This window comes from Lemur catta, chromosome 15, assembly GCF_020740605.2.
Source record: "Lemur catta isolate mLemCat1 chromosome 15, mLemCat1.pri, whole genome shotgun sequence".
Taxonomy (NCBI): domain Eukaryota; kingdom Metazoa; phylum Chordata; class Mammalia; order Primates; family Lemuridae; genus Lemur; species Lemur catta.
Genome location: NC_059142.1, coordinates 16,594,274 through 16,615,584, shown reverse-complemented (window position 1 = coordinate 16,615,584; position 21,311 = coordinate 16,594,274). Strand labels below are relative to the sequence as shown.

The following is a 21,311-nucleotide window of genomic DNA, read 5'->3' as shown; positions in this document are numbered from 1 at the left end:
TACAAGCACTGGAGAGAAGGACTGTGCACAGAAATAGATCTCTGGAGATCCACAAAGGGATTCCCCTCATGTTTTTTGGGTGAGTACCATTCTGTAACGCAGTAAAACTCCATGAGGCCAGAGAAAGAACCACTGGAAAACAGTAGGCTGAATAAGTCCCACAGCTCATACAAGGCTGCGAGCAGTTTGTGTGTTCCCACCAGCCAGTGTAGAGACCCCTTGTAATACATGAGAATCAAGCAGATTGCAGAAAGATAACAACTTAGTAGTGGAGGTAAACTGGCCCCAGAAAAAAGGCTGCACTAGATCTGCCACAACCAAACTTAAAAGCAAACCTCAAAAGGATCAAACTAATAGTTACTTAACTGCACACCAGTATAGAGCCCAACATTCTTTAAGAAATGTAACAAAATCCAGCAATCAACAATATAAAATTCATAATTTCTAGCATCTAATAAAAAATTACTATGTACACAAAGTAGGAATGAATTACCCACAAACAGAAGAAAAATAGCAAACAGACCCAGAAACAACACAGATGATGGAATTAGAAAGCAAGGAGCTTAAAACAGCTACTAAAAATTGTAGAGTTATGTTTCAGTGAATAAAGAAAAACATGAACATAATGAGGTAAGAAACAGATGTTTAACAAAGACCCAAATAGACCTTTTAGAGATAAAAATTACAGTATCTAGGCCAGGCATGGTGGCTCATGCCTGTAATCCCAGCACTTTGGGAGGCTGAGGCAGGAGGATTGCTTGAGCTCAGGAGTTTAGGACCAGCCTGAGCAAGAGCGAGACCCCATCTCTACTAAAAATAGAAAGAAATTAGCCAGGCATGGTGGCATGTGCCTGTAGTCTCAGCTACCTGGGAGGCTGAGGCAGGAGGATCACTTGAGCCCAGGGATTTGAGGTTGCTGTGAGCCGGGGTAACGCCACGGCACTCTAGCCTGGGCAAGAGAGTGAGACTCTGTCTCAAAAAAGAAAAAAAAAAAAAAAAAAATGAAGGCAAAATAAAGACTTTTCAGACAAACAAAAAGGCAGAGTGTATTCACTGCCAGTAGACCTTTACTACAAGAAATGCTAATGGAAATTCTTCAAGTAGAGGGACAGCATACCAGATGGAAATTTGTATCTACACAAAGTAATGGAGAATACTAGAAATAGTAACTATGTGGGTAAAGTGTAAAAAACATTTTTTCTCATTTTGCTATTTCTATAAAAAGATAAAGGCTGTTTAAAACAAAAATAGTAATGAAGTATTGTAGCATTTATAATACATGCATAATTAAAACATACTACAAAAATACAAGGAGTAGGAGGAGAATGGAAGTATATTATTGTAAGGTTCTTGTACTATATGTGAAGTAATTAGTAGTAGACTAACAGTCACAGCAGACCATGGTAGATTAGGGATATATACTGTAAACCCTACAGCAAACAAAATAAAAACAAAACAAAGATGTGTAGCCAAAAAGTGAAGAGTGGGGATAAATTAAAATCATAAAACAACTAAATCCAGAAGGCAGGAAAAAAGAAAAGCAGAAAGAATAAAAAACAAAATGGTAGATTTAAACTCATCTATATACTTAAATTTTTTTTTTTTTTTTTTTTGGAGATAGGGTTTCTTGCTTTCTCATCAACTCTGGAGAGTGCAGTGGCATCATCATAGTTTACTGCACCCTCCAACTTGGGCTCAAATAACCCTCCTGCCTTAGCTGCCCGAGTAGTTGGGACTACAGGCGCACGCCGCCATGCCCGGCTAATTTTTTTTTTGCTATTGCCCAGGCTGGTCTCAGACTCCTGGCCTCAAGTGATCCTCCCACCTTGGCCTCCCAGAGTGCTAGGATTACAGGCATGAGCCACTGTGCCCAGCCTGTATTAACCCTAACTGCAGTATTTAGATCATTTGTAAGGCAAAGATTGTCAAGCTGGATTTAAAGAAGAAGCAAGATTTGACTATATGTTGTCTACAAGAAATAAACTTTAATTATGAAGACATAGGTTAAAAGTAAAAAGATGGAAAAAGACGCCCATGCAAACACAAAACAAAGTTGGAGTGACACTACTGATATAAGACAAAGGAGACTTCAGAACAGGGAATATTATCACGAATAAAGAGAGACATTTGATAATGATAAAGAAGTCAATTCATTCAGAAGGCATAATAATCCTAAGTACATTACGTACCTAATAAAAGAATTTCGAAATATATGAAGGAAAAAATGATGGACTTGAAAAAAAAAAAAATTCACAGTTGTAGGTAGAGATTTCTAATACTCCCTCCACAGTAACTGATAGAAGTTGACCAAAAAAACCTTAAGGACACAGAATAGTTGAACAACGCAATCAATCGACTGGACCTGACATTTATAAAACACTCTACCCAATAATCACAGAATACAGATTCAAGTACTCATGGGACAGTTACCAAAATAGACCATATATGCTGGGCTATAAAACAAGTCTCAAAATATTTTTAAAAACTAAGATCATGTAGAGTATGTTCCCTAACCATAATGGAATCAAACCAGAAACTAATAGTGCAAACCTCCAAATATTTACAACTTAAACAGCATACTTCTAAATTACCTGTGGGTAAAATATGAACTCATAAGGGAAATCAGAAAATATTTTTAACTGAATGAAAATGAAAACAACAAATTAAAATTTGAGGAACACAGCTAAAGCAGTGCTTAGAGGAAAATTTACAGCACTCAATAATCCTATTGGGAAAAAAGCAAGGTCCAAAATTGATCATCTAACCATTCACCTTAACAAACTAGAAAACTAGAGCAAATTAAACTCAAAGTAAGCAAAGGGAAGAAATTAATGCAACAAAAGAGAGAAAAAAGGTAAAATTAATGAAGACAAAACTGGTTCTTTGACAAAATTTAAAAAGACAGCAAATCACAAAATACCAATTGATAAAATCTTTCAGGCAAAGACTATGTCTCCTGGACAATTACTGACGTGAAAGAGCATATTGGCTGGCGTTACAGAATTTGCCTGAAGCTAACAATATTCGGGTAAGCAAGGAGGACTGGAGAGTGAGGTTAATAGCTCAAACCAAATCACAAAAGCTAGAATGAGCATCTAGCATGTCCACAGGATGAGACAACCAAGGCAAAAGACCTATAGATAGAAAGGCAGGCCAGGGCCACAGTGGGCTAGATGTGGAGGTAAGTGCAAACTGACTTAAGTCGGACAACTACCACCAGGGTTAGTAAATTCTGACTGCACTTGGTTCTTGGAATTGCTGATTTATATCCAGAACTCCAGTTCTGCTGCAGTTACCAGTGCTTTATACTTGGGGAGAGGGATTACGAATTCCCAAGGAGTCTAATATGCCTTTAAGAATAGTAGAAATCCTGGGGATGAGAGAGGCAAGAAGGAAAATATTTATTTATTAAGGTCTACATGTACCAGGCACCACGTAAGAAGCTTATATATAGGCCAGGCGCAGTGGCTCACACCTGTAATCCTAGCACTCTGGAAGGCCGAGGCGGGAGGATTACTTAAGTTCAGGAGTTTGAGACCAGCCTGAGCAAGAGCAAGACACCCCCGTGTCTACACAAAATAGAAAAATGAGCCAGGTGTGGTGGCACATGCCTGTAGTCCCAGCTACTCAGAAGGCTGAGGCAGGAGGATTACTTGAGCCAAGGAGTTTGAGGTTGCAGTGAGCTATGATGATGTCACTGCACTCTACCCAGGGCAACAGAATGAGACTCTGTCTCCAAAAAAAAAAAAAGAACCTTTTATATACATACACATATATATATACATAAAAAATGCCCTTAAGTCTTCATAAAAGAAATAAATTACAGAATTTACCCATCACATAGCTTTTAACTGGCAGATTAACAAAGAGCTGTGTAGACATATGAACAACTTGGAAGGGAATGTGGAAACAAACTGTTAGGATAATGGAACTCTGTTTTCTTGATTTCATTAGTATGTAATTTCTTTTTACTGTAAATGATAAAATGGTAGAAAAATTAATGGGAACTTTTACTGTATCCTTTTGAGCTATGGTACATAATGTAATAAATTCTTTTCCATTTAACAATAAGTGTAAAAGTCAAAACAAAAAAAGCAGAGAAATACATTTATTGCCATGAAAGATGTTTTCTCAAGGTCTTTCCTTTTTGGCTTTAGACTTCAAGAACTGTTCACATGCTTAAAGGCACAGAGAGACTGCTGTTTGCAGGAAGGCAGCCTTAGGGTCCCTCATGAACTAAAGCTAAGTAGGCTATATCTTACAAGCCAGATTACCTAACTAGGTGAACCTCTATTTTTCTTCTGTGATTCCTGGCCCTTGTTGAAATCTTGTTTAAATGTTCCAGTCTTATTTTGCAGCTACTACTGGGACTCAAGAGAAGGGTTTTGTCTCCATGCTTGGGCTATTGCACATATCTCAGGCAAGAGTGGTGACAGCACCTAAGGTGGTGGTGGCAGCAGCAATGACTATAAGAAGGTCCAAGAAAAAGGAAAACTGTAGGAGACAAGAATCTCACTGGAGATTTTTCTTCTATTATCAACCTCAAAAGACCAAGATATGTCACTACAGGAACTGCTTTACACTATCTGCTCATAATCTTTAATCCTCTCTCTTTTTTGTTTAAGAGACAAGGTCTCACACTGTTCCCCAGGCTAGAGTGCAATAGTGTGATCACAGCTCACTGCAACCTCAAACTCCTGGGCTCAAGTAATCCTCCTGCCTTAGCGTCCTGAGTAGCTACGACTACAGGTATATGCCATCACATCCGGCTAATCTTTTAAACTTTTTTTTTCGTGACAGGGTCTCACATGTTGCCCAGGCTGGCCTCCAGCTCCTGGTCTCAATCGATCCTTCTCCCTCAGCCTCCCAAAGTGCTAGGATTACAGGTGTGAGCCACTGTACCTGGCCTTGACTGTTCTAATTAATAATGGCAAACATTTATTCAGCAATTTATCAAGTAATATGGCCTACTAAATGCATTGTTTCATTTAGTTCTCACAAAATAGGTAGTATCACTATCCCTATTTTGTAACTGAAGGAACTGAGGCTCAGGTTAGGCAATTTCCCAAGGTCCCAACCAGTAATACGACAGAGCTACAATCTGAACCCAATTTGACTCCAGGACCTGTGCTTCTAACCACTACGGTCAACTGCTTTCCTAACCTTTCTTTTTTTTTTTTGTTTTTTTTGTTGAGACAGAGTCTCACTTTGTTGCCCGGGCTAGAGTGAGTGCGCCCGGGCTAGAGTGAGTGCCGTGGCGTCAGCCTAGCTCACAGCAACCTCAAACTCCTGGGCTTAAGCGATCCTACTGCCTCAGCCTCCCGAGTAGCTGGGACTACAGGCATGTGCCACCATGCCCAGCTAATTTTTTCTATATATATTTTAGTTGGCCAGATAATTTCTTTCTATTTTTAGTAGAGACGGGGGTCTCGCTCAGGCTGGTCTCGAACTCCTGACCTCGAGCGATCCACCCGCCTCAGCCTCCCAGAGGGCTAGGATTACAGGCGTGAGCCACCACGCCTGGCCTGCTTTCCTAACCTTTCTGACACTCCTCCATTACCCAGGATCTTGCCTCACATCCAGTTCCTTGATCCCTACATTTTTTTCCAAGGTCACTGGCCTCTTCTGTTCTCTTCCTTCTCTCCCCTCTCCCATCATCCAGGATCCCAAAGGGGTCCAGCACCCTTGATTCCCTTGCATCCAATCCCTTACCACTCCTCAACAGCTCTCTAACAAAACCCCATTCCTAAACCACTGTTTTCTCCATGCCTGTCACTGAGTAGCTAGGTGATTCTGGGAAGAACAAATACTCACTTACAGTTATCTTCATTTTCTCAAAACCCATCTGGGCCCTCCACATACCTGTCAATCAATGCTTCTCAGTTTCTTCAACAATAATCATACCCCCACCACTGTCCTCAAGTCCACTATGCATACCTCTTACCCTTCACTCCAGCCCAACCAAAGCTTAAAAGTTCAAGATTCTGTTATAACTTCCTGCTAACCACATCCATATTCACACCTACCCAGACTTCCTTCCTGCTAGGTTCAGAGGATATTTTCCTCTGTTTGCCCTTTACTCTATCCCTAGGGAACTCCTCTGCAACTCTGCTCATCAATTATCACATATTACTGTTGTACTTTAAACTGTTACTGACTCCTTAATGTAAACATACTAGTCACTCTCATTCAAAAATACCTGCCTTGACTTACAGCTCCCTCTAGGTGGCATCTAATGTCCTTCCTCCTTACTCCAACTCTGGCAGATAGACTGTCCTTGCTGTCTCAGTCACTCTCCAGTAAAGCCTCACCCACTGCCACCTGGCTTCCATCCCCACTATTTCTGTAACAGCTCTTGCTAAGGTCACCAATGACGTCCTAACTGCCAAATCCAATGGATAGTTTTCAGTCCTTATCTAACTGAAATGCTCTTAGGCAACTGACACTGTTAAGTACCCACACCAATTCTGAAAACTTGTTCCTGACAGCCTTGGATCCCAGGACCAGCACTCTCCTGCAAGCTCTGGCCACACTGCTTCTTGGTGTTCCCCATGGCTCCAATTTTGTCCCTCTGCTCTTCCCACTCTACATTCTCTCTATGCGATCTTACTCACTCTTAAGCTTTCAACCTTTATGCTGACAAGACTCCTAAATCTACATCTTCAACCCAGATCTCTTCTTCAAGCTTCAGATTGCTAGCCAGACATCTTAGGAACCTCTAAGTTACCCCTGATGGCTGTTTCTCATTTCATTTCTTTCCCTAGAGCTTCAAACTCATACTGTTTTCCACCAAATCTAAGAAATCATCAATTTAACAGGCACCAGTAAGGAGGGAGGCGGGAATATATATGTACATTAATATGTATCTCAGAATTGAAAAAATATCATAAATAAATGCCTGCTGGATTCCTCCATCTCAATGTTCTCAGGAACCGTAAACTTTACACAGCCCAAACTAAGTTCATTTACCTTCCCTGTTAAACGTCCTCTTATTCCTATAGTCTTCCGGTTGGTGGCACCAACATCCACCTTGTCACCCATGCCAAAATCTGAACATCCTTTTTAACTTTCCTTTCCTGGGCATCCCACCATAACAAAGTTCTGCTGATTGTACCTGCTAATTACTTATCTTGTTCCCCTCTTCTTACCTTTACTTTCACGGCTCTCATCATTTTTATCTGGACTTTTGCAGTGGTCCCCAAAACTGGTCCCCTATCCTGTCCTTTTAACTCCATCTGCCCAACAGCCGTAAGAGCAAATTACCTAACACAGAAATCTGACAGAATCACTCCATGCTTAAAACCCTTACATCTATAGTGCCCAAACCCTGGGGACTGGGGCCCGTTAGGGACCAGGCTGCAGAGGTCCCTACCTCTGTCCATGGAAAAATTGTCTTCCATGAAACCAGACCTTCAACAAGGCTTGCAATGCCCTTCATGATAAAGCTCTTCTCTATTTATCCAGCCCCATGGCCTAACATGCCCAACCCCATAATTTACTCCAATAAACTTTGAACTAATTCTTCTTTTTTTTTTTTTTAAAGAGAGAAGTCTCAGCTGGGCACGGTGGCTCACGCCTGTAATCCTGGCACTCTGGGAGGCCGAGGTGGGAGGATTGCTCGAGCTCAGGAGTTCAAGACCAGCCTGAGCAAGAGCAAGACCCCCTCTCTACTAAAAATAGAAAGAAATTATCTGGACAACTAAAAATATATAGAAAAAATTAGCCGGGCATGGTGGCACATGCCTGTAGTCCCAGCTACTCGTGAGGCTGAGGCAGAAGGATTGCTTGAGCCCAGGAGTTTGAGGTTGCTGTGAGTTAGGCTGATGCCACGGCACTCTAGCCTAGGCAACAGAGAGAGACTCTTTCTCAAAAAAAAAAAAAAAAGAGAGGTCTTGCTCTGTGGCTCAAGCGGGACTGTAGTGGTACAATCATAGCTCACTGTAGCCTAGAACTCCTGGAATCTTCCCACCTCAGTCTTCCAAGTAGCTGGGACTACCTACAGGCACAAGCCAACACACCTAGTTAATTTTCCTATTTTTTATAGCGATGAGGTCTCGCTACATCGTCCAGGCTGGTCTCAAAACACCTTGGACGTTTTATAGTTTCATATATACTATGCTAGTTACATCTCTACCTCTCTGGCTAAGGGAATGCCTTCCCTTACCGCCCTCATCACATCACATGCTACTTCTTTCAGGAAGCCTTTCTTCTTCCTCTCCTAGACTGGGCTGGAAGAGAGTCATTAACCCTAGTATTCTCAGATTCCCAAATACCTGGTCTCCCATCCTATCCTTTTAACTCCACTCAACCAAGTATCCCTAATCCAAAAATCCAAAATCCGAACCTTTTTGAATGCCAATATGATGCTCAAAAGAAATGCTTATTGGAGTATTTTTGATTTCGGATTAGGGATGCTGACCCTGTAAGTATAAAGAAAATATTTCAAAATCCAAAAATATGTGAAAACTGAAACACAATTCTGGTCTCAAGCATTTTGGATAAGGGATACTCAACCTGTAATATAAGCTCTATAAACACCACATCCTATAAGAGTTCCCTGTGTGTCTACCTCTCCAACTAGATAGAGTCTCTGCCCTCTGAGCTCACTATCTTACATCTGGTGTGTGCATAATGCCTGGAACACAGCAGACATCAGCAAATACTAACATGAGTTACAGAATTTCTGTTGTCTGATCCTTGAGAGGGGGAACCAACCTAAAAAAGACAGACTTTTCCCTTGTGCTACACTCTAAAAAACTGTGTAACGAGGGATTTTAGGTAAGGAATATTAAGATAATAGAATGTATACATAAGAGAAGTTTTACTAAAAACCATAAAACATTCTATACCTGTATATACTGCATATTTGAAGAGATATAAAGATCAGAACAAAAGAAAAATGTTAGAGCTAAGGGTTATTCTAAGGGAAATCAGGGTAATTTTTCAAACCTTGCAAAAACTTAATATACAGTTAAAAAATCCTCAGATTATTCTTTCTCAATTCTAGCTGCCTTCAGCTGGGCCTTGAAAGCAACTGAAGGGGAAATAAACACTGAGATACCCAGTGAGAACTGCTTTTTAACAGGTATTCTATGCTACTGGTTAAAAGATGAGTTACAGAACTTAGATAAACAAGCCCCTGGGAAAATGCAAAAATGATGCTTTTGTTTTTTCCTTTTCCTTTTTTTAAAGAGACAGGATTTCACTCTGTCACCCAGGCTGGAGTGCGGTGGTGTGATCATAGCTCACTACAACCTCAAATGCCATGGGCTCAAGAGATCCTACTAGCTCAGCCTCCTGAGTAGTTGGGACTACAGGCATGTGCCACCAAGCCTAGATAATTTTTTTTTTATTTTTTGTAGAGACAAGGTCTTGCTATGTTGCCTAGTCTGGTCTCAAACTCCTGCCTCAAATGATGTTGCCACCTTGGCCTCCCAAAGTGCTGGGACTATAGGTATGAACCACTGCGCCCAGACAAAAATGATGCTTTTTTTGTTCAAATTAATGAATCCACCTTCTACTCTTGCCTTAATTTAGAATCATCACAACTCCACAGAGGTAGGCTATAGAATTCCTACAGGGAATTCTCAGAAAACAATTGTGAATTGACCTGACTCTCTATGCTTCCACAGAGCATGGAAACTGGCACAGTAAGCAAAGTTGGGAAGGAGAGCAAACCAGAGAGTTGAAAAAGAACATGAGATGAGCAAAGGGCACAAGTGAAGCTGGGGCTGAGTGAGTGCCTTATATACCTTGGTGAAGGTGGTGGAGCCTGAGGCCATCAGAATTTGACGCACGCGGTTGTGAAAGCGCTGCATTGACTCATCATCCACACGTAGGAAACACTGAGCTGTCCGCTCCTTAGTAACCTAAACCACAAGGTCAAGGTTAACTTGTCTCAGGAATCACGACAGAAACAAGGGCCAACTCTTGACTACCACACTAAGCGCCCCCCACCGAACAAGGCTCAATGGACAATGAAAAGATATGCCTGTGTTCCTCACCCCCACTCGCCCTGGAGGAACAGTAGTGGTAATGTTATTACTTCTAGCCCTCTTCCTAGGCCATACCTCATTCTGTAGATTCCAGACTCCATCCTTATGGGTGAACTCCTCATAGCTGGTGCGGCATTTAGGCAGGATACGACACTCAAAGCCACACATGTTGAACAGCAGGTTGGGGTTATCCTTACTGTATACTGACACGAAGCTGTTCTCCCACTGAACTGTAGTCACTGACCGAGGCAGACGGTTCTTGATGTCCCAGAACACTGCCCGACCCCTGTCCACAGAGAACATATGGCCTCATCAGTCTCCTGAAAGAAACGTCCCTTCAAAGGCTAGACTGATGATATCCCAACAGGGCTACACTCCTCCCAATCAGGCCACAAACTCATAAATATCCTCTAATTGCTCTCTGGGTCCATCAGGCTAATGTCTTCCCAGCTCCCAGAGCCCCAACTTAGACTCACAAGTTGACATCATGCTTCATGAGGCGCATGCGGGCGTCTCGGGGCCAGCATTTCTTGTTATTATAGCCAACGATGTTTTCATTATTAGGATCAGGGTGCTCTGTCAGGTAACGCTGGATCAGGTCCCGAGCCTCATCTGCTGTGAACCTGTACCAGGCAAGGTACATTACTAAGGCCCAAGTACTGGGACCCCATGGGTCCTCCAGCTCCACAGAGACCACACCCCACCCCAAACTTCATTCTATTTTGAAACCCCAACCCAGCAGCAAGTCCACTAAGGTAGAAAAGCAGCTTTCAGAGGCAGCGCATATGCCTCAATGCCCTGCAATGGTAAGAATCCAGGAAAGTCCTCACCTGAAAAAAATATGGATTCGATCAATGTATCTGCAGAAGAGACGGATGGGGTGGGCAGCCTCAGTGGCTATGTCCTGGAAACTGAGAAAGTCATTTGGCATTTGAGGAGGCCCAGCCATCTCACTGGCCCGGTGCAACCCCAACACAAGCAAATCCATCACCAGGCCATAATACTGTACGATGAATGAGGCAAACTGCAGGCCTCTGATGATCCCGTATGAGTTCGTATGGTTCATGTCCTATAAAGAAAGAACTACAACTCAACAACCAATGGCCATCTGCCAGGCTTCTCCAGGGTCCTTTTGTTCTCCCCTCAGAAAATCCTGACTTGAGTGGACCAGAAACCTGCCCCCACAAAATTCCTTGCTACCATGCCACAAGACATACCTTGTAGTTGATGACGACATTGTTCTTGGCTGTCATGTAATCAGCTATGTTGTGGTCCACGATGAGTCGCAGTAGCCTGTTAAGCAGGGTCAAATCGATCTTTTCATACATCTTCTCAAAGCGTGATTCCAGCATGACGTTGCACTCGCCCTCGCTCGTCTCCCACACGTCCTGCAGGTTATTGATGCCTAAAGAGTCGCAAGACGTCCAGTATGTTAGAAATTTCCTTTTGGAATAGAAAGAAATTATCTGGCCAACTAAAAATATATATAGAAAAAATTAGCCGGGCATGGTGGCGCATGCCTGTAGTCCCAGCTACTTGGGAGGCTGAGGCAGAAGGATTGCTTGAGCCCAGGAGTTTGAGGCTGCTGTGAGCTAGGCTGACATCATGGCACTCACTCTAGCCCGGGCAACAGAGCGAGACTCTGTCTCAAAAAAAAAAAAGAAAGAAAGAAATTTCCTTTTGGAACTAGAACCCACAGTAACTATCATCACATTGCCGAACCCAATCCCACTACCACTCCATTCCTTCATGTGGATTGCTAAGGGTGTCAGTTTTGCTCGTCAACACCATTTCCTTATTATCATGCATGGAGAAATTAAACCAATCATGCTGCCCAAATGAGAATTTTGACGTAGAACTCAATTCTTTCCCCCTTCCTCAGTGGGTGATTCCAGAAAAGTTTTACCTTGGCACCACTTGTAAACAAGCAGTGGAGGTGGTTCTGTGTCAGCAGGTTTGATCCAGGGTGGGAAAAGGCGGCGCTTGTCAGCTTCATACCACAGGTATTGGTCCAGGTAGGCATCGGTTATCTTCTCCAGTGGCTCCACATCATACACTGGCACCAGGTGGCTATACAGGTCCATGAATTCAATGCCCACCTATGGGACAAGGAGGCTGGCTCACACCAATCCACCAATCATCTGAGGAAATCTGCTACATTGGGTGCCAAGACTGAATAGCACAGCCAAAAAGGAAACCTGGGGAGGCATCTTACTCACTTCCTTAAAGGCTCTCTGTGTGAGGAGGTGACGCTTGATGCGGGACAATGCCTCGTGGGGGTTGTCATAGGCCTGCTCAATCAGACCCAGCTCCTCTCTCTGAGACTGGTTTAACCGAGACTTCACACTGACAAAGCAACAGGAAAGATGAGAATGGGAAAACCAAAAGGAAGCCAAACCCAGAAAGGACTGAGGCTAAATCTTCTTTCTTTGGACTATGATACCATTCCCTCCCCAGCAGGAACCTATCTATCTTACTCCTCACCTATAAGCTTCCTTCAGCCGCTCCAAGGCCAAGATGAGCAACTTGGTGTCATGCTTGTAGGAGAGTGGGGGGAATGGGATAGGCGAGAACCTACGGCTTTCCAACCAATGCACAGTGGTGGTATACACTGCCACTGCTTCCTCTGCTGTGATGTAAGGCCCATCCTGCAATGTGGACATGAAATTAGCCTCTCACTAACCCCTCCAGGACAAGACATGGTCCCAACTCTGCAGCAACCCCTCCTGGCCACTCCCCACCCTTAGTCCAGCCTACGCTGCCCAACCTTTAAGTAGTTGTGCTGCCGCTCTTGTTCTGCCTTCAGATAGAGCCGGGTGAGGCGGCCCAGGTTCTTTTTGCAAACAGTCTTGTCCACAGTAGCCCCACGGCGGATCCGTTCTCGGTTGTAGTGGGCAGTGTTAGTCCACCAGTCAGCCTTGGCCTTCACGTATCGAAGGATCATATTTTCTATGGGCGTTGGCAGCCCAGGAACCTGAAAGTGCAAAAAGGCACAATCAAGCTGGGCAGTGATGTGCACCTGTAGTCCTACCTATCTGAAAGTGGAGGCAGGAGTACCACTTGAGCCCAGGAGTTTGAGGCCAGCTTGGGCAACATAGCAAGACCCCATTTCTTAAAAAAAAAAAAAAAAAAAGTAGAGAAAAAACGAAGTAATGGGAGCCGGTCTCTAGGGGGTCCAGAAGTAGTAATCCTAATCCAAGCAAGAGGGATAGTCCTGCCTCATTGGTGTTGGGAAGACACCCACCTTCCAGGGAATGTTAGCCTTCCAGCAGCGCCAGGCTTCACTTAGGTGCTGCAGGATTGTCCGGGCCTTGTTCTGTTTGATCCCCTCAGGCATCATGTCCAGAATATCATGCATCACAGCTGCCCGAAGCTCAAGGTCAAAATGTGACTCCACTCGCTGCTTTGTTACTGTCTTTGCCACCCCCTTTGAGTGTCGGCCTAGAAATGAAGTGGCCCGAGGTGATTAAAAGATTCCTGGTTTTTTAGTAAGAGTCTCTACCTTCATGCCCTTCGCTAACCGTGGTTACAGTGAAATCATTAAGTATTAACAAAGCATTCATATGCCCAGCACATGCAAAAAGACAAGCTACCTCAAATATTCACAATTATGCTTCTAAGCAATTTCCACTCCTAGAAATGCATGACTGCCTCAATGCCCCAAGAGAGAAGCCCAAGAAATAGAATCCCAGGTCAGACTCATTTGAGAATGGGACCTAGAGGCAATCTAGCAGAAAAGGATTCTCATACAAGGGCAGGAGACGGAGCAAAGACACACATGATCTACCCCAGAAACAATAATAGAAGTTGGACAGAGAAAATCACTTACCTTCAAACTGCCGGGCTAGGAGGTTGCCCAGCCATCGCTCCAGCAGAGGAGTAATGCCACGCATGAAAAACAGCCAGACTCGCCAGCCAGCAGCCCAGAAGCCACAGCCAGGCCCCTTCCCTACAGGGCCCTATGATGCCAAGCAGAAGTTATGAACACAAGTTAGCAATTCATTTAGACAACAATACAAAACTGAGCAGAGAGGTAGGGCAGGAGGAACATATGTATGGCAGTAGAGGGGAAAAAGGGAAAACTCTGGGATCCCTACATCTAAAACAAGGGGGTAAATGAGAAACTTCAAGGCAAAAACCAGGAACTGAGATTCCCTATGTGGACTTAAAGGTAGGTTTTGGGGGGAAGTGTTGAGATTCACAAGGTGAGAGCAATAACAACACACTCATAGCCTCTCTCCAAGTAAGTCCTGAAAAGAGCCCTGATTAGATGTAAACATAAAGATCTGAGAAAGTCAATCAGTGAGGACAAGGTCTCACCGTGTTGAATCGATAATAGATGAGATGCTTCAGGTCCTTGCACATGCGAATCTGTCGCATCAGCTTGTATTTGTATCGATACATGCCAGTCAGCTGCCCCACATGGGCGAATATATACTGCAATCCATCTGCCAACTGAACACAATTGCCCCATCAGACTTGGAGCTTGAGCCAGCTCTGTGTGTTAGCATAGGTTTCATCCAGCCTCCCCACCTGAGCAGGGGTCGGGACTACCTAGCCTCACCTGGAAGGCATCCACATTGCCCAGTCGATACTGCACATGACTATCCACAACCAGCTTAGTCAAACGCAGAACTTCCCGACACAGATGGAAAGCATTCCCAAAACGAGATTTCTTTCTTTCCTGGAGAAGATGCAAATTAAAAAAAGAACATTAAAAGGGCCCAACTGGATGTATGCCTTGATCAAGGGCCAGAGCAAATCTATTTGTCTATCCCTAAAGCCCAGGAGACCCCTAAAGTCCAATGCAGGCACCTTGGTGGTGAGTGTCTTGACAGGCTTGAGGTTGAAGTTGTAGTCCAGGTGCAAGTAATTGAGGTTTTTACGGTGAATGAGAAGGTTAAGCATGTTGTAGCCCTGGCGGCAAACCTGTAGCCCCACCTCTACCCAGTCTAGCTTCGTGGACTGGAAGAATTTGGTGGCTTTGAAGGAGCGGAACAGATACCTGGAGTGGGAATAAGAAGGAGAGTAAGACTTAGCCTACTAACAATCTCCAGAACAGAAGTCTAAGCAGGAGCCCTCAGGAACCTTACCTCTTCTTTTGGGCCTTAGGGGGCCGATGCTTCAGGGCATTCAGAACATAGTACTTAAGCAGCTTCTGGTAGGAGACCCTCACTTTCACAGGCTGCCCAGCTGGACAATGCTCCCGATACCTGAGAAAACAAGCCCAGCAGAGCCTGGCCATCTCTTCTTCCATTCTGGTAAAGGCTGCATGCCCACCTAGTTGGAATCTTTTATCTTATATATCCACTACCAGCCCCTCCCCTCCCAAAGTACAAGGCTTACCAATTTTTAACAAGAGGTATGTCCAGAGCCCGACGGGTGCGACCAGAGCGTAGGTTGAAGGGCCGTGGAGCCCAGAGCAGGGCAATGCCATTGGCTGTATTGTCTGTATAGAGGGGTGTGTCCTTCAGGAAGGGTTCCACAAATTCTGGGAGCTCAAATTCCTCGTCGTCATCTGGCAATGGTTCCTGGCTCTGAAAGAGGAACCCCCCTCAAGAGGTCAGCTCCTACTGAACTAAGCATAGATTTGAGATGAAAGGAAAATTCTCTGGGGCCAAGCAAAGTAGCTACATTGGCCATGGAAACTGGGCTGCCTGACAAGAGAAGCCGTAAAGGGTCAGGGCAAAGGGGGCCAAGGGAGCATAGGACAAGCCAGGCCCAACCAGGAAAGCAAGCATCACTCCTCACACCTCAACTGGCTCACCACCATAAGCCTCCCCAAGGAGCCCCAGTACCACAGAAGGTAAACACCGCAATCAACTCTTGCCCAAGTTCCAAAAATTGAGCTTGGGGAAGGAGGTTTGCTCATGTTAAGGACAAAATGGAATATAGATAATACTGAGAACATTATGCTAAGTGTACGAAGCCAGTCACAAAAGACCACAGGGGGCCGGGCATGGTGGCTCACATCTATAATCCTAACACTCTGGGAGGCCGAGACGCGAGGATTGCTCAAGTTCAGGAGTTCAAGACCAGCCTGAGCAAGAGTGAGACCCCATCTCTACTAAAAACAGAAAGAAATTAGCTGGACAACTAAAAATATATAGAAAAAATTAGCCAGGCATTGTGGTGCATGCCTGTAGTCCCAGCTACTTGGGAGGCTGAGGCAGGAGGATTGCTTGAGCCCAGGAGTTTGAGGTTGCTGTGAGCTAGGCTGACACCAAGGCACTCTGGCCAGGGCAATAGAGTGAGACTCTGTCTCAAAAAAAAAAAAAAAACCCACAGTATATCAGTATATGTTTCCATTTATATAAAATGTCTACAATAGATAAATCATAAAGACAGAAGGCATAAGAGTACTTGCCTAGGCAAGTCGAGGGGAAAAGAATAGTGATTGCTAAGGGCTTCTTTTTGGGGTCATGAAAATGTTCTGAAATTACCAGTGGTGACAGCTGTCTAATGCTGAGCATAAACTAAAAACAACTGAATTATACACTTTATTTATCTTTAAAGAGACAGGGTCTCACTCTGTCAACCACACTGGAAAGAAGTGGCATGATCATAGCTCATTGTAACCTTGAACTTCTGGGCTCAGACAATCCTCCCACCTCAGCCTCCCTCTGGAACTCCTAGCTTCAAGTGATCCTCTTGTCTCAACCTTCCAAACTGCTGGGATTATAGGTGTGAGCCACTGTGCCCAGCCTGAATTGTATACTTTAAATAGGTGATTTGTATAGTAACTATTTCACTACATTAAAAAAAAAAAAAACAAAAAACATAGGGCCAGGTATGGTGGTTCATGTCTGTAATCCCAGAACTTTGTGAGTCCAAGATAAGAGTATCACTTGAGGCCAGGAGTTCAAGGTTGGAGAGAGCTATGATCACACCTCTGCACTCCAGCCTGAGTGACATCCCATCTTTTAAAAAACAAAACAAAACAAAAAAAACACAACAGAGACAGACCTATATCGACTATACTGAGCACCAAGAGAAATAATGATAAAGCCCAGATGGACAATCACAGACACAAAAATTATATCAACCTGTTTTAAGCCGAATACTCAACTCTCAAACTAGCGTATAGTTCAAGGGGAACACTTAACAGAATGGAAAATGTTTCCCCTAGCTAAGTTTTTACCTAGTAACACTTCAGTCAACCTCAGGAAATTTCTCTTAGAAAAGCTGAGGTCAAGTGCTCCTTCCTCTCACCTTGACTGAGTGCCTATGGGAGATTGGGTTGATCAAAGGATCAAAGTAGAAAGCTGGCAAATCAGGATCCTCAGTTTTGATGAACACAACATTAGGAGTATGGTACCTAAAATGAAAGGAAGAGTCAGTGTAAGTTTTCCTGCCCTGGCCCAACGTAAATTCCAGCCTTCTCCTTTCCAACTATTGTGTTCCAGCTCTCTCACCAGGTGAGGTGGACATGATGTGGAAGATTGTTGTACAAGTAAGGAAAAGCAATCTTGTATTCTGTACGGATAGGCTGCCGGATAATGATCTTGTTAATATCATTGAATTCATTCCAGTCTTCATCCCTAGGGTACAAAATCAAGGATAAGCGGACGAATTTGGAAGTTACACCAGGATTTTAAGGATTAAAAACTAGATTTTACTCAATCCAAAGTGCCTAAAATCTCTATTTTCTCCAACTTACTGTAGATTGATGTCTCGAACAAGAGGTTCAAATTTGGGACCTCCAGGAATGGCCATATTGAGTGCCTTGGAGGTAAAGAAGGCCTTCAAATCAAACAGATAGAAGTAATTATCATCCACCAAGTCTGTCAGGAGCTGATTGGCCAGGCGGTATAGAGTGGACATCATGGGCAGGGTGAACTGCCAGCGCTGGTAAGTGGAGCCATTCACATACCTAAGATAAAAAAAAAGAGGGGCCCGCATCAAATAGCATACCACCTATTGCTCTCCCAGGACTCCTGGATTTCCTAAAACTTTCACAGGAGTGATAACTCCACCCATCACTCACTTCCTGCTGTCTCTCAATGGCTGGTGGTCATAGAACCAGTCCAACACAGGGGCATCCTCCTCAGGGTCCAGCTCTAGCTGAATGGCTTCCAGTGGCTCAACATCTAGGATGTTGTCAGCATAGTCTAAGGGCGGCTCCTCATCATCAAAAGGAGGGAAGCGCATCCTCTTAAAATGCCTCCTGTCTCTTTTTTCTCGACGCATCATGATCCACATTGACCTGGAGGGCAAGAATGTCTCACAATGGTTTCCACCCACTGTCCCCCAACCACAACCACCACACACCATATTCTAGCTTTTCTCACCCCCACTGGGAGATGTAGACAGGCTCAATGACCCAGGGAATCTCATTGACGAACGAAATGGCTCCAGTGATGTGGTACAGCACAGGCACGTCCCGAATCTGCTCCCAAGGCATAGGCATGTTCTCCAGAAGTTTGAGGACTGCATGGGGCATGTACTTTAGGGCACTGCCACATTCAGAAAACAGAAATGTATTAGAAATGAAAAAGTGTTCTGCTACCTGTCCCATGCAGAGAAGCCATCTGGTGGTCACAGCACCATATTCCACATAAAATTCTACCGTATAATCTAGATTCCCAAACTTAGCACACAGGCCCTCCATAAACAGAAACCCTGCCTCCACCTCTTCAAATTCACCTTGCACCATTCTTCCTCTTCAATTTCACAGTCCCACAATACTGGGTTTCAGCCCGTCTAAATCAACAGCTGTACCTCGGAAGACAACTTTTACACGGTCTCACATTCTATTCCTTCTGCAGCTTCTCATAAACAATAAAACATTCACCATACTATACTGTAACCACTTGTCTCATGTCTATCACACCACTAGACTGTACATTCCTACCAGGTAGACATCATTACTGCCTGCTCACTGTTATAGCCCTAGCACATTTCTCAAAAATATATAGTTGAAATAAACAAAACTTCCATGGCTGTCTTACACCAGCTCATTAACTGGCTAACATTTTTGTGTCCAAATGGAATAGGGATTTGCTAAGACATTTACACCTGCAGATACACAGGTTAGGGCCACAGAAAAACAAGAGTACAGACACCTCTGGAGTTAAATATCTCAATCTCAGAATTCTGGTCACTGAGGAGTGACAGGTTGCCAGACTGCATAAAGTGTCCCACCCTGGGTTTCAACCCATTCAATGACAGGACTACCTAATACTAGCATCAATAGGACAAATTAAAGCACCAGTTCCAAACTAGGAAGAGAAATTAGGGCGATGAGAAGATTTAGAAATTATTACAGATTCCTAGTGGTTTTCTTCTTTCTCATAACCAAGATGGGCTGTCAAAGAAGAGTCCTGTTCCAAAATAACAAAGCATCTACACAAGACTGCAACCTATGGGACAAGAAGAAGGGAAAAGGGCCATACTCCAAAAGAAATGATTTCAGGATGTTCCTTACCCCAAGTAGACCCTTTTGTCATGGCGGAACTTCCTGTTGGTCATGTCTCCATGGTCTCGAATGATCTTCCTGACATGTTCTGGGGGCATGTCTTCCTTCTGAGCATCCACAAACCCAAACTTCCTCTTTTCTGCATAGCGCTTGGCCTGCAATTGCTGCCATTTTCGAGCTACGAAGACATCTCCGTTTAAAGGACTGCACACTCTAACTTAACCTAATTATCCCAATCCCTTGCCCTAGGGTAAGCTCCTGTCAGGGTGTGAGGGAAGAGCAGGCAGCGGCAGGGAGGAGCACTCCTCGCCAATTTTCTTGCCATTTTACTCTACATTTTCCTTCACCCCATTTACGCTACCTGACATTTTTATTACAGATCTTCCAGGTTTTTTGTTGTCTACTTCCCTCATTAGAATTTAAACCCTATAAGGGCAAGAGTTTTGTCTCCATTATTGAGCCCCCCCACCCCGGATAAGCTCCTGTGAGTAACAGACGCTTAAAATGACTTGATTAAATTAAAAAAATTAAACGGGACTAACAAGAGAACTGACATCTAATGACCTGACAAAAGGGAGAAAAGTTCAAGCCCGCTTGCACGCACGCGCACACGAGCTCCGCCTCCGGGCCCGCGCGCCCCTCCCACACTCCTTCCTCACCTTTCTCCTGCAGTTTCTCCTCCGACATGTAGTCTGGTAGGGGGGCTAGAGGGCCGGGCACAGGATTGCCCGGCCCTCGGTAAGGAAAGACTCCGGCCATGTCCGGAGAATCTGGGAAGAGACGGGGGAGAAAAAATAAACAAGGCCCAGGCCCACGGGAGGCAAAGCAACCCCTCCGGAGACCCCCGTCCTGCAGTCCCGCCTCGCTAAGAGTACATCCAGAGCCCGGCCTGGCCGGGACACACTCTTGCAGCCACTTAGTTCGACCAGACCATGCCTCCCCTAGCCCGGCCTAGAAATTCTGCTACGCACCCCACGGCCCCTCACACAGACGGCCACTTTTTCCACAGCGCAATGGCGGCCAGTCTGCGTCGGCGGCGCGTTGCCAACGCCAGGAAGTACGCAATCCAGGTTCAGCAGTTGATCCAATAGGCGCCGACGTGCTCAGATGGATTAGCGAGGTCACCAATTAGAGTTGCATACCGCGCCGGCGGAGGCGGGTCCATAGGCGGAAAGGATTTGAACGCGAAGGGGTGTGTCGGGGGCTCAAGCCCCGCCTCCTGCGTTTCCGAGGCTATCTCGGGGCCCGCTGATAGACCTCTGAGTCTGATAGGCTACTGACCTTGGACTCCTAGAGACCGAAGCTTACACAGTTTTAATAGATTTGTCAAAATTGCACATTGTTCTGTGTCTGTTCTCATAAATGTAGGCTTGAGATGCAGTACTAGCTCCAGGTCCTTTGTTCATGCATTCATTCATTCAACCATCATTTATACAGTGTCCACTATGTTCCAAGGATTGGGGATACAGCAGGGAAAAGGACACCCATGGAGTTCACAAGGTAGCAGGAAGGCAGACAAGAACCCAGGCTCTTCCACTGCGGTACGTTGGAAGTTCAAAGGCAGGGCATTTAATTCTGCCTGTGAACTCAGGGAGGAGTTAGTCAATGAACCTTGGAAAATAAAAGAGCCCGTGGGTAATTCCAGTGGTGGGTATCTTTCCTCCTTCCCTCTCTATTATTGTTTTCTCTCTCTGGCAATGATTACACTATGGAGTGTATAGTGAACACCCTGTGAAATGCTTTTTGACTGCTCAGGCTCAACCTATATCTTGCTGCCTGAGTGGCTCTCCATCTCCTGCCACGCTGTTTCAGCTTACACTCCCTTTCCTCCCTCCTTTGCAGCTCTGTTTCTGGTAACAACTTTAAATCTTAGTCAATAGATACATTTGTTTCAACTC

At 44.5% G+C, this 21,311-nt stretch overlaps 1 protein-coding gene across 1 annotated transcript in view; it reads right to left on the bottom strand.

Annotated features, from left to right (window-relative positions):
- The window catches only part of PRPF8 (pre-mRNA processing factor 8), a 32,310-nt gene extending 11,829 nt beyond the window's left edge, over window positions 1-20,481 (bottom strand). Inside the window, exons 1-24 of the mRNA XM_045526146.1 lie at window positions 20,385-20,481; window positions 20,073-20,183; window positions 19,423-19,591; window positions 18,287-18,451; window positions 17,983-18,201; window positions 17,656-17,868; window positions 17,411-17,536; window positions 17,208-17,313; window positions 15,342-15,532; window positions 15,089-15,208; window positions 14,811-15,000; window positions 14,560-14,679; window positions 14,316-14,450; window positions 13,825-13,954; window positions 13,240-13,436; window positions 12,763-12,969; window positions 12,480-12,643; window positions 12,215-12,341; window positions 11,902-12,094; window positions 11,213-11,400; window positions 10,826-11,064; window positions 10,472-10,618; window positions 10,071-10,281; window positions 9,753-9,869 (exon numbers count right to left, since the gene is read on the bottom strand). Of these exons, the coding sequence (XP_045382102.1) occupies window positions 9,753-9,869; window positions 10,071-10,281; window positions 10,472-10,618; window positions 10,826-11,064; window positions 11,213-11,400; window positions 11,902-12,094; window positions 12,215-12,341; window positions 12,480-12,643; window positions 12,763-12,969; window positions 13,240-13,436; window positions 13,825-13,954; window positions 14,316-14,450; window positions 14,560-14,679; window positions 14,811-15,000; window positions 15,089-15,208; window positions 15,342-15,532; window positions 17,208-17,313; window positions 17,411-17,536; window positions 17,656-17,868; window positions 17,983-18,201; window positions 18,287-18,451; window positions 19,423-19,591; window positions 20,073-20,172 (3,774 nt within the window). The 5' untranslated portion in view covers window positions 20,173-20,183; window positions 20,385-20,481. The remainder of the gene's footprint in view (window positions 1-9,752; window positions 9,870-10,070; window positions 10,282-10,471; window positions 10,619-10,825; window positions 11,065-11,212; window positions 11,401-11,901; window positions 12,095-12,214; window positions 12,342-12,479; window positions 12,644-12,762; window positions 12,970-13,239; window positions 13,437-13,824; window positions 13,955-14,315; window positions 14,451-14,559; window positions 14,680-14,810; window positions 15,001-15,088; window positions 15,209-15,341; window positions 15,533-17,207; window positions 17,314-17,410; window positions 17,537-17,655; window positions 17,869-17,982; window positions 18,202-18,286; window positions 18,452-19,422; window positions 19,592-20,072; window positions 20,184-20,384) is intronic.
- Between the last annotated feature and the right edge of the window lie 830 nt (window positions 20,482-21,311).